This window comes from Nycticebus coucang, chromosome 7 (assembly GCF_027406575.1).
Source record: "Nycticebus coucang isolate mNycCou1 chromosome 7, mNycCou1.pri, whole genome shotgun sequence".
NCBI lineage: Eukaryota > Metazoa > Chordata > Mammalia > Primates > Lorisidae > Nycticebus > Nycticebus coucang.
In genome coordinates this window covers 129,379,373-129,391,790 of record NC_069786.1, presented here as the reverse complement: position 1 = coordinate 129,391,790, position 12,418 = coordinate 129,379,373, and the positions used below count along the sequence as shown (strand labels likewise).

Genomic DNA, 12,418 nt, shown 5'->3' with positions numbered 1-12,418 from the left:
GGTGTCTCGGCACTGCAGTGACAGGGTGTGATGGCAGCTCTCCTGGTCTGAGGCAGGCATATAACATATAACTCTGAGCACTGGGTGTCATGTAACAACCTACATTCCCACCCTGGCCTGTCTGCCTGGCCCAGCCCCCACCAGCTGTCTGACCACAGCATTGTCAGCTGTTCAGGATGGACACGATGCTGGGCTCAGGTTACCTGGGAGGGGAGAGAGGGGCTCCATCTACCCCAGCAGAGATGGCCCACCCTCCATCCCCAATCTCAGACTCAGTTGTCCCAGCCCTGTATCTGTTTTCCAGTGGAGTGCTAAGGACACAGCCAGGGATAGCAGGGTGTGGGAGACTTCACCGAGGAACCTGTCTCAGGCTCCAGAGGGGCCGATACTGTCTCCCTCCTCCTGTTCCCTCCAGGGAGTCAGGATCTGGGCAGACAAGTCTGTGGGTAGGCATGTTTTATACTTGAGTTTCTCTGTGACGTAGTTAAGGACCCCAAACCTCTCCCACTAGTCTGACATCTTGTGGGTCACTCCTGGGGGCACTAACACCAGGGGCAGAGTGCCTAGGAGAGAGATATGTTATGCCCTGCAGACTCTGATGCCTTCACATTTGGAGAGAGAAGGTAGTGCCAGGCCCATGTCTTCTCGTGCTCTGGGACAAGGTACACATACATAGTAAGAAGGGCTGAGAAAGATCCAGAACTTGGGGCTCTTGAGACTAAGACAGCCCCTGAATGGAGGGTCCTCAGTATTTTATTTATTTATTTATTGAGACAGAGTCTCACTATGTCACTGTCAGGCACAGCTCAAAGCAATCTCAAACTCTTGGGCTTAAGCGATTCTCTTGCCTCAGCCTCCCAAGTAGCTGGGACTACAGGCGCTATTTTTTTGTGCAGTCGTCATTGTTGTTTAGCTGGCCTGTTCGAACCCACCAGCTCTGGTGTATGTGGCTGGAGCCCTACCCACTGAGCTACAGGCGCAGTCCCGGCTCCTCAGTATTTATTAAATTCTCCAACATAGTTCCCAGCATGTGGCAGGCACAGTGCAAGGCCAGGGAGACCAGGATGAGCCTCAGCTCCCTGTAGCAACTCACAGTTCAGTGGGGCAGGTAGGTGGACAAGAGGTGAGGCCGTGCCCCCAGAATCAGATGGAGGGAATGGAGGAAAGAGAAGGGCTGGAAATGAGCCCTGTGTATGTTTTAGTTTGTGGGGAGAAAGGGTGGGGCTGAGGCTGAGCTGGGAGCCAAGGGTCTCACTGCTGATGTGGCCATGGGCTCAGACCTCCCACCCTTTGGCCACCTTTTCCAAGGAGACAGTAGCATGTCTCCTTTGTGGGCAAGATGGAAATCTTGAGTTCTCTTATGTGCCATGCGCCCTGGAGGCTGCCCCAACTGATGCTGATGTCGGCAGCATTTCCATGTGTGCCTGTAAACTGGAAGTCAGCCCAGGTGCTCTGTCCTTAGAGGCCCACAGGAGGTCGGCCCAGAATCCAGCCCCCCGCAACAGGGCCTCAGGTCCCATTCATCCTGGCCAGGACTTTTATGGGGTGCGGGTAGGGGATAGTAGTGGTGGCACCTGCCTCCCCACCCCGGCATCTCTGGCATTGCCTCCACTCCACTGAGTTACTCTGGCTCATCTGCCAGCCTTGTATTCAGTCCTGCTCGGGCCTTACACGGGTTTTCCTTGCCCCGCCTCTGAAAGTATCACTCTCACGAGCATCTTTCCCTGGAGTTTCCAAAGCTAATGTTTCCTTCTCCCCTTGCCTTCCCATTTTACCTTCTGGTACCCACTCCTCAAGACTCAGTTCCCTTACACTATGGTGTAGAGCAAGCTCTCTTCATCCCTCTACTCGTTGCTGGGCCCACACTTTCCCCAAGATCATTACGGGCCTCTGTCATGAAGCAGTGCCAAACAGTGGACCATGTGTGTCCCCCATCCCCCGCCCCCCACCCCAGGCTGATGCTTCCACATCTCTGACTTCTTTTTTCCTTCCCCACAGGTGTGTGTGTGGAGGAGAAGGTTATGGGACTGATTTCCTCTCTGGTGTGAATTATGCTGCCTCCGGCTGTATTAAGACAAGTTCTCCTGTTTCCTCCCATCTCTGTTCTTGGTGAGAGGGCAGAGAAACTTCCCTGGTTGTAGGAGTAAGAATCATTTGTGAGGAGTGGCACTTTACTGGAGGGGTTAACTATGGAGGGACAGGATCCATTAGGAGAAAATCATCCACTCTGGGAGGCTGAGATGGGCAGATTACCTGAGCTTAGGAGTTCAAGACCAACCTGTCTCTACTAACAAAACAGAAAAATTAGCCAGGCCTTGTAGTGGATATCTGTAGTCCCAGCTGTAGACATCATTCAGTGCCTAACAACTAGTTCTCCATTGCTACTTTCTCTTCCCAGGCTCCCTTCAGACCAGTAGGATGTCTGCAGGGGCTTCATGGGAAAGTTTTGCTTCTTGATCAGTGGGGTCAGAAATAGCCGCCTCCTTTGCTTCCTGAACATAAGTACAAAGTACAGCTCACAGCCTGAGGCAGCAGGCTGGAGGATGAAAGCCAACATGCCACAGAGCAGGGCTGAGCAGGCATCCCTGGATCCTGTGGGTAGCTTTGTTGGATCCCTGGTAGCTTTGTCAGACACTTCAGCCAGTGTAGCCACCACAGCATTGAGATTCACATTATATGAGAAAAAAGAAACCATATTTTTTAAGACTATGGTTCACTGGGTTTTCTTTTCTTTTCTTTTTTTTTTTTTTTTTGTAGAGACAGAGTTTCACTTTATGGCCCTTGGTAGAGTGCCATGGCATCACACAGCTCACAGCAACCTCCAATTCCTGGGCTTAAGCGATTCTCTTGCCTCAGCCTCCCGAGTAGCTGGGACTACAGGCGCCTGCCATAAGGTTCATTGGGTTTTCTGTTTCTTGCAGCTCAATTCATTCCTAACCAATTTACCACCCATCAAAAGATGGTGGGCAGCCCTGGGGGTCTGAAGAGAATGTAGGGGCCCCACTTGGCTTCCCAGAAGCTGTTCCTGTGAGTGGACTTCCTGGGGAAGGAAGGAGATTGAGTTCCATGTTGACCAGAGTGGACCAATCATGGGTGCTGCTGGTGGAAACTGCTGTGACTCTGGGAGCCTACACAAGAGGCACCCTTGGTTGTGTGTGACACTTGGGGGTTGTATGGAGGGTTCACAGCTACCTAAACAGGGAGTGACACAACTGAGGGCTCTCCCAGTGGTTGGCCTAAAACTAGCTACCAACATTGCCACCATGTGGCAGAGAGAAGGAGAGACCACGGCACAGGGCCTTGGATGCAGGCCCTCTCTCATCTCTGCTTGACACAGGGACCCTCCCTGAGTTGGTGGACAACGTTCCCAGGAAATTCTGGACTTTTTGCTCATCTGACAGGTGTGAGTCCAAGATGGCTTTCCTATTCTGAGAGGGAAATGAAATATTTATGCCTTGAATTTGTGTACTATTCATACTGGAAGTCAGAAGTAACTGGATCAGTTTTCATTTTAAATACATCTAAAGATTAAAAATCTGACCTTCTCTATCTCTGAGCTAATGTGGTTACCAATGCCCTCTGAGGAAAATGGGTTGAGCTGTGCCTCCACATCAAAGAGGTAGATAACTGGGCCTTCTATGCCCTGTTCTAATCCTTGCAGGCTCAGATGCAGGAGACCTGGACATGAGCTCATTGTGGGGCCCTCAGAATCCCAGCTTCTGTGAGCCAAGCCCACAAATGAGGAATAGGATGAGTAACCATCCCTTAAATTTGCAAGTCAAACCTTTACTCCTACTGAAAATTTGATTTTCACCATTCCCTATGAGTAGGACTATTACGCACACATTTTGCAGATGAGAAAATTGAAGCTAAGAGATGTGGTTTACCCAAGGTCACACTGCTGGCGAAATGAATTACTAAAAAACTTCATTGCTTAAAACAACAAACTTTTATTATCCCATATGGCTTCTGAGAGTCAGGAATCCAAGAGCAGCTTGCCTGAGTGGTTCAGGGACTTTAATGGGCCCGCAGTCAAGTTGTCTACTGAACAACTTGAGGAGGGCTGTGATCTCATCTGAAGGCCCTACTGGGCTGGAGGAGCCACTTCCAAATTCACTCACGTGGCTGTTGGCAGGATGTTTCTGTTGCTTGCCACAAGGGCCTCTCCTTGGGGCTCTTTAAGGCATTCACTGGCTCCCCAAGTGAGAGGTCCCGCTGATGTGAGAGTAAGTAGCCACAGAGTCTTTCATAACCTAATCTGGAAAGTGATCTCCCATCACTTCTGCCTCATTTCTTTGTCTACACTAACCCAGCATGGTTCAGTGTAGAGGGCTCTGTATAGTGTGACTGCTAGCAGGTGGGTCACTAGGGTCACTCCAGAGGGGGGCTGCCATACAGACTCACATCTCCTAGCTCCCACAGCCTTGGCAGATAGCCCTCAGGATGGGATTGAGTGGGGCTCCCTTTGGGTTAGGGTTAATAGATTTCATAAATAAAAATAATGGGACAACTTTTAGATAATCAATAAGTAATTTTTTAGTATATGTATGTCCCAAATATTTCATGACAACCCTACTTTGGAGAGGAGGAGATGCCGAAAGGGATAATTTGGGAAGGGGTGTGTTGAGTTTCAATGCTCTAAAATTGTGCATGTGATCTCAGGCTAGCCCTGAACCTTTGTGGGTACAAACCTAACCTTTCCACTCCAGTCCTCAGCTTCCCAGAGGAACCCAGACACACAGTAGTCAAGGCAGAAAAGGCTGGAGGACACTTTAGAACCTCATGCTCCTACTGTGCAGAAAACCTCCTTTCCTCTGGGGCCTGGGGAGAGGGAGATTCTCCCAGCCTCTGACCCAGTGAGGGTGGGGAGTGGGTGGGAGGAGCAGTGAGGGTGCAGCTTCCTGCCTGCTCTGCCCCACTTCCTGCCTGACCTCTCAGCTCTCCATAAGGCCAGCCTGAGCATCAACCTACCTGGCCTTGAGGCAGCCTCCTGCCTTCTGCAAATTGTCCTGCCCACTCCTCCAGCTGTGGCCACTCTTGGTGGCTCCTGGGGAGTGGGGCTTCTCCCTCCCTTTCTTGGCATCCACCCCAGCTTGAGGGGCACAAGTACAGGGCCAAGAGCTGGCCATACTGGGGCCCCAAGCCTGTACATCAAGGAAGTGAATAACTGGCCCTCTGGGCCTGTTTTAATCCTCTCAGTCACATGCAGGATCCTCTCAGACCTCCCACCACAAGGCTGCCCCCACAAGACCCACCCTAGATGAAACGCTTGTCCTGCATTTGGTAGGAGTAGGGGTCCCCGGGAAAAGGCTGAGGTGGGGGCTGGTTGTAGACACCCTGCAGGAAGATCCAAGCTGTGCCCACTACCATGATGGGTGTCACCACAAACAGGCAGAGGCGGTCCACTGTGCGGGCCACCCGGTTCCAGCTGTCCTTTTCCTGTGGACAGGGCAGAGACAGTGGGATGAGGAGGGCTCTGGATCACACAGCCCTGCCCCCTAGCTGGGGCCTGCTGCAGAGACAGAGGTATGGCATGTCTATGGGGGCCACCTAGGGCTCACAGCAGATGAGACATACTGGCATGTCCTCAGCAGGGGACAGGCCCCTCTGGCCACAGGCAGGACTGGTCCCTCTGTCCATTGAGGAGTTACACATTACCACAGGGGTCTGGGGATCTACAGAAGAGCAGGGCACCAGGCGTCTCTTGGGGGCTGCTGCTAGCTCATATGTGAACTGGAAGAAGAGTGCTCTTTCTCAGAAGAGAATGTTGACCATTTGTATAATATTAAATAACCATATATGACTACCTTTTAATGTCAGGGTCCATCCAGAGTATCAGGCTTGCAGCTGGGGAGGGACAGAAAATGATTGGCAATAGGGAAAAAGAAAGACCCTAAGGGATGTTCAGAGCATGGCCTGGACAGGGTGGAGCTGCGTGCCTTTGTGTGCCCTTCAGTGTGTCCGTGGGCCAAGATGCTACTATGGGCCTGTAAGCAGATGTTCCCCTTCTCTGGGGGGGGTGGCCTGGAATCTGCACCCACCAGGAACTCCCTCATCTAAGTTGGTACATGTTTGAAGGAACTTCTTTGTTAAGAGAGGATACGCTTGATCAGTGCACTCCTTGAGTGCCTGCACATGGCAGCCCCGTGGCCACTCACCTCATTGTAATTGTTCTGGTCCCTCATGTGGTTAACAATGAAGTTTGCCCCATCCACAGCTGGCCTCAGCTCGGTGAGGAGTTCCTGCTGGGCCTGCTCAGAGCTTGTTGGGGGCTGGCCTGTGGACAAGTGGCCAGAGGGGGCATGAGACCTGCCCCACCCACCTCCCAGAGATGGGTCAAACCCCAAGACCACGGGGGACTCACGTGCAGTGGTGAGGCGCCGGGCCAGCCCATGCCGCTCTGACTGCTTCTCGAACATGAGGTCACTGCGGGACTTGAGTGAGAAGTATTCCTCAGCCTTGGAGATGTAGCCCAGGGAGCTGCTCCTCCGGACCAGGGCCCCGGGCTGGGGCCCATCCTCTGCCGGGCCAGACATGTGCAGGAGCTTGGGCAGGGTCTCCAGGAAGAGCTGCAGCAGTGTCAAAAGCACATAAGAAAGGCCCATGTTACAGACACGGGGTGAACTTTGTACAACTTAATGTCTGCACCTCTATTCCTATCAGCCGTGCAGTGTTTCCTAGTCATTTATCCCCAACCCGCACCTGGTCTCCTCATTGAGGGACATGTAGGTTTCTTCCAACACTTCCTCGCCATTCACAGTTCAGAGCAGAATCCTTCATTGAAAAGGAATACTAAGGCTGGGTGCAGTGGCTCACCCCTGTAATCCTAGCACTCTGGGAGGTCGAGGTGGGAGGATTGCTTGAGCTCAGGAGTTCAAGACTAGCTTGAGTAAGAGTGAGACCCTGTCTTTACTAAAAATGTGAAGCTTCCTGGGGACGGAGGCACATGCCTATAGTCCCAGCTACTTGGGAGGCTGTTGGCAAGACGATTGCTTAAACCCAAGAGTTTGAGGTTGCTGTGAGCTATGATGCCACAGTACTCTACCCCAGGTGACAGAGTGAGACTCTGTCTCAAAAAAAAAAGGAAAAAAAGAAAAAAGTACTAAAAACAAAAAGGTAAAACAAATGCCTCAAATGCTGAGATTTCTCCCTTCGAATGCTGAAAGAATTGCTGAACTACCTTCAGCCAGCCCATAATAGTCAGCTGGCCCTGCAGTGGCCAGGAGGCTCACCTGTGCCCGGTGTGCCTCTGCATGTTGGGCACACATCTGTCTTTACCTGATCTGCAAATGGCCTTGGACAATGTCCAGATTTTGCCCATTGAGGGCACTCACCTTCTTGACCCCCTCGGAGAGCACATGGGTGCTGGGTGTTCGGAAGTGGATGTTGAGGACGATGACACAGATCACCACCACCATGGCGACCAGCACCATGCCAAAGAGCAGGAATCTATGGGCACATACTCAGGCTGGAGCCTCCAGGGCCTGGCCAGGAGAGCAGGGCAGGGCTGAGTGTGGATGGCACTCACTTGCTGATAAGGGGAATGGATATGGACGTGGCAGGCAGCCGCTTGGAAATGAGCAGCAGGAAGACAGACTGAGCCAGGAGCACGGAGATGGCCATTGATGTCTTCTCACCACCTGGGGAAGCCAGACTTAACTGTGACCGCAGGGTCCCGGGCCCCTGTCACCACCGTTCACAGTGTCATGGTGCCCTGATGAAAATCATCAGGGAGCTAGGGTGCCTGGGTGCAAATCTCGGCTCTGCCATTTACTAGCTGGGTGACCTTGGGCAAGTAGCCTAACCTCTCTGTGCCTCAGTTTTCTTAACTGTTAAATGTGGTGAGAGAGTGTGTGCTAAACCCATGGCACTCTGCCTAGCACTGGGTAAGTGCTCAATGCACACTTGCTGTCACCATTAGCCCACCTCTGAGGCACAGATGTGCATGTGTCACTCCCTGCTTAGAGAACTCCAGAGTGTCCTCATGGCACCAGCAAAGCACCCCACTCCTGGCCCTTCCTCTGAACGCCCAGCCCAGGGCTGTCCTGCTCTTCCACTGGAGCTCCTGCGCACAATGGAGATGGGATGAGGGCGCTCCCCCACTGTGGCTCCTCCTAACTTCCCTTCTTGGTACAGCCCCACCCAGTCTAGCTCATGTCATTACAAGCTCTACCTTTTCTAGGACTCCCCCAACTCCATTGTAGCTGGAAGGACCCCCACCCCTCGAAGTCCTATGGTTTCTACCCGGTCCGCTAGGGCCAAGGGCTGGGTTGTCTTTGTCCCTGGGTAAATACTCTGAAACTGTAGATCAGTCGCCTCCTGGAGCCAAGGAGCACAGACTGGCTTTCTGCCCCCACACCCTACCTTCCTGTTATTCACTGGCTGGCTCAACAACGGATGACCTCCTGTGTACCGTGCCCACAGTCACACAGTGGTAACCATGACAGGTCCAGACTCCCCTGGCAGAGGGACAGTTTAGCGGTTCTTCCTAGGACCCTGGGGAATCCTGTCATGAGAGGCAGAACTACACCCAGGAGGGACCCTTAAGCCTAGACCCTGGGCAGGGAGCTCTAGGAGTAATACCCCCAGGTAGCCCGCAGGAGGACAAGAGGAGCAGGGCTGGGCACAGGGTTTGGAGGAGGCTCCTGGTGGGGCGCTGGGTGTTGAGGCTCACTGTCGGCTGGCAGGTAGAAGACCAGGTTGATCATGAAGGAGATGAGCACACAGGGCACCAGGATGTTGATGATGTAGAAGAGTGGCTTGCGGCGAATAATGAGGTAGAAGGTGACATCCTGGCGGCTAGGGCTGTCCAGAGGGGCGGTGGGGTCCACATTGACCCTGGCTGGCCGGTGTACTATCTCCCACTCCCCGTTTTCTGAGGGCAGCACACAGACATCTGGGGGTCAGGCCAGGCTAGGGGTGCTAAGTGAGCCTCAGGACAGGACGAGGGGCTGGGCAGAACTACCCTGTTTCCCCGAAAATAAGACATCCTCCGAAAATCAGTCCTACTTACAGGAAAGACAAGACGTCCCCTGAAAATAAGACCTAGCGCATCTTTGGGAGCACACCTTAAAATAAGACACTGTCTTATTTTCGGGGAAACAGGGTAGCAGACCAGAGGGAGGGGCCCTGAAGAGGGTTCGGGTCCTGCCCCTGGGGGTTGGGATGGAAATTTCAATTTATATGGGGGAATTTTTCTTCTGTGATTTTTTTATCTCCTTGGGAAAAATAGAAGTTGAGGCCATACAGGGTTTAAATAAGAAGTATGTTTTGGCTCCCACGATAATAATGAAGGCCGAGTGTGGTGGCTTACTCCTCTAAAGCCAGCACTTCTGGAAGGAGGTAGGAGGATTGCTTGAGCCCAAGAGTTCCAGACCAACCTGAGAAACATAGTGAGGCCCCATCTCTACAGAAAATAGAAAAATTAGCCAGGCATGGTGGTAGGTACCTGTGGTCCCAGCTACTGGGGAGGCTAAGGCAGGCATATATCACTTGAGCTCAGGAGCTGGAGGCTGCACTGAGCTATGATGATGCCAACCCACTCCAGCCCAGGTGATAGAATGAAACCCTGTCTAAAAAAAATCATGAGCAAAAAGTAGGTATGTGCAAATTAAAGAGACGAGGCAAAAGAAATGTTCTCAGTTACTGAGCTCATCTTCCTAAGTAAAAAGAAAAGCCAAGTCCATGTCAATTGAGTGCTCCTCCCAGCCTGCACCTGGGGATACCAAGCCAGTGAGAGTGAAGCTATCCCCTGCCTTCAGGGGGTGCCAGCTGAGACCAGCAGGGCATGCATCCCCTCTGAGGGATGGGGTGAGCAGGGAGCCCCGTGGAAGATCTGAGCCTGAACACAGATGAGAGGTGAGCATGTTGGGAGGGGAGACATACACCCCATCAGGATGCCAACCCCAACCACACACCTGGGCTCTTCAGACACAGAAAAGACTAACCACCCCCCTCTTCTGTAAGCCACATGTATCCCCAGGGACCCCTGCCAAGCCCAGGAGGGTCTTGTGGCGCCTGTCTTTGGGATGTCTTTGTGCATCAGTATCTGTGTGTACTCCTCTGCCTGTGTCTAGCTGCAGGTGTGAGTGCCTGAGTGTTGGTGTCCTGGTGTATGTGTGCACCTGTGCATCCCTGAGGGGCTGGGGTGGCTGTTGGTGTGTGTCCCTGGGCCTGTGTCTGAGGGGTCTGCCCACCCACCGGCTTCTCTAAGCACCTGTGAAGCTCTGAGGCTCAATGATGATCCACTCCACTGGGTAGGTGAGATTCTTTTCAACTTCCCGCTTCAGGTTCAGGGTGATTTCCTTGGCCGTGTACTTGAGGGAACTATGAATGGGGGGCAGAGGGTGACTCTCAGCCACCAGCTGGGGCCACTGAGTGGGGAGGACAGCTGCTGTGGGGGAGGGGAGCCATAAGGAGGACAGGCAAGGGCTTTTGCCTGATAGGGCTTTGTTCAGCTCCTTTTGCCACTGGCAGGGTACTGGAGGGGGAAGGATGGCTGGAGAAGTAGGCGTACCTGAACTTGAGGGAGCAGTTCTGCCAGTCGAAGGGGAAGTAGGTGACAGAGATAGGGCAGGAGGAGTGGAAGATAGCGGGTGGCAGCCAGTACACAGAGCCTGAGTCACTGACCAGCACATTGCAGGAGTAAGAAATCTGGAAGGAGCCATCATTGCTAGGAGGCAGGGACAAGGACCACAGTGAGCACCAGCCAGCTTAGAATTGGCAGGGCTGGGCAGGAGAAAGGGCAGGCAGGAGCTGGGCATTTCAGGAAGGGGGTGGAATGTGGGAGGGCAGGCCTGAGAGGGCATAGCTCAACTTGTTCTCCAGCACAATGTCTGGAAGCCACAGCATGTCAGAGGGCAGGCGCAGGATAGTGATGTTCCCAAATTCATGGGCATCCCACTTCAGCCGGTTGTCATTCCAGCCCTGGAACTCCAAAAAGCATGTAACCAGTGGGCTCTGCTGCTGCCCAGGTGCCCTCACTCCCCCACTTCCCTGGGGAAGGACTGAACAGGGTCTGGGACCTATGACCAAAGAGGTTTGGGGGAGGCAGGTAATGTGTGGGGATTCAGGTCTGTCATGGACAGCTGTGCAGGATGCTCACTGGGCAATAAGAAAATTTGTGTCTGTATTATGAACTTCTGACAGGTGGCTGAAGAATGTTTTCTAGTAAAAAAGGAGATGGTGACAATTTTTCCACAGATGAATCCTAATCCACTTAAAGGTGCCATCACGGCTAGCGAGGGCACCAAGTGGAAGGGAGGACAGTTGGGCCTGGAGTTTCTCTGTGGGGAAGAACCAGTCACTCCTGAAGGACAATGTCAAAGGCAGACCAGGGACCCAAAGTGGAAGCAAGCATGGGGGGCCTAGGCCCTGAACTCCCACTTCCAGCCCTGAGTGGGGTATTCTCCTTACGTGCTCTATCCATACGCTGGTGGTGAGGGTTTCCTCAACTTCTTTCTGTAATCAGACAGGTGGTCCATCCTTCAGAGCCAGCTGGCACCCAGGGGAAACCATGGCAACAGGGGTACCAGCCTCCTGTCCTGACTAGGAGTAGGTGGGCAGACCAGGCTGCAGAGAGGACCAATGGACTCTGCAGCGTGTCGTGAGTGTGGTGTGACATGGGAATGGCATGAGAGGCCTGCGCACACCCTAGAGAGCACTCCAAGCCCATTTCCTGGGCAGGGAGCTACCATAGACCAGTCTTGGGTCCTGGGAAGTCATCCCTGCCCTTCCTTCCCAGCCCAGCCATGAGAAGGGCCTCTCACCAAGGAGATGAGGTTCGACAGGGTGAGGGCCAGGGACACGTTCACACGCTCCTCTTTGCTCGCCACAGGCCGAAGCTCCTTGTTGTAGCCTTTCTCTTGGAACAAGTGATGGATCAGCCGCTTCTCCTCATTCAGGCCCCAGCTGCCTGGGGAGGGCCAGGAAGGGTCAGGGAGGGACTGGGACACTGGGTGGGGGGCCCAGGAAGGAAGCTGCCCTGAGGGTCTCCTGGACCAGGGGTTGGGCCTAGCGGAAGTATCCAACCACTCCCTGGGCATGGGACCCCAGAGGTTGTCCCCTCATAGGGAGAAATGTCAGAGAGGGAGTGGGGAGGTTCTGGGGAGGGAGCACCATGTAGGAGGGAGCTAGAGGGGACCATGCAGTGTGGGACCCGTGTGGGTGTCATGAGGGACCCTCAGGGTGGGGATGATGTCTACCCTTACCACACACGACCAGGGTAGCCAGCAGCCCCAGTGTCAGCACAGGCCTCTCCATTCTGTCTCTCTGACTGGGCCTTAACATCTGCCCCTCCTATCCAGAGGGCTGTGGAATGAGTGTGGGCGGGAGAGTGGACAGGTGCGGGGTGGGGGTGGGGACAAAGGGAAAGTCTAGCCGGAAACACAGCCCCGACACCTCAGGGCAGGAGCCCAAG

General features: G+C 53.5%; 1 protein-coding gene across 4 annotated transcripts; it reads right to left on the bottom strand.

The window, feature by feature from the left end:
* Window positions 1-3,940: 3,940 nt before the first annotated feature.
* On the bottom strand, window positions 3,941-12,318 carry CHRND (cholinergic receptor nicotinic delta subunit). Of its 4 annotated transcripts, XM_053596722.1 has the most exons (13): window positions 12,210-12,318; window positions 11,769-11,914; window positions 11,416-11,460; window positions 10,817-10,926; window positions 10,517-10,672; window positions 10,217-10,326; window positions 8,675-8,875; window positions 7,529-7,640; window positions 7,335-7,449; window positions 6,365-6,569; window positions 6,159-6,277; window positions 5,808-5,847; window positions 5,401-5,439 (listed from the first exon to the last, which is right to left on the bottom strand). In XM_053596722.1, the coding sequence occupies exons 1-12, from the start codon at window positions 12,286-12,288 to the stop codon at window positions 5,836-5,838; spliced, it is 1,410 nt and encodes a 469-aa protein (XP_053452697.1). In that variant the 5' UTR covers window positions 12,289-12,318; the 3' UTR covers window positions 5,401-5,439; window positions 5,808-5,835. The 4 variants fall into 4 exon arrangements, with proteins under 4 accessions (XP_053452696.1, XP_053452698.1, XP_053452699.1 ...); XM_053596721.1 differs by lacking the exon at window positions 5,808-5,847 and having other exon boundaries at window positions 3,941-5,439; XM_053596723.1 differs by lacking the exons at window positions 5,808-5,847; window positions 11,416-11,460; window positions 11,769-11,914; window positions 12,210-12,318 and having other exon boundaries at window positions 3,941-5,439; window positions 10,831-10,898.
* Window positions 12,319-12,418: the final 100 nt, after the last annotated feature.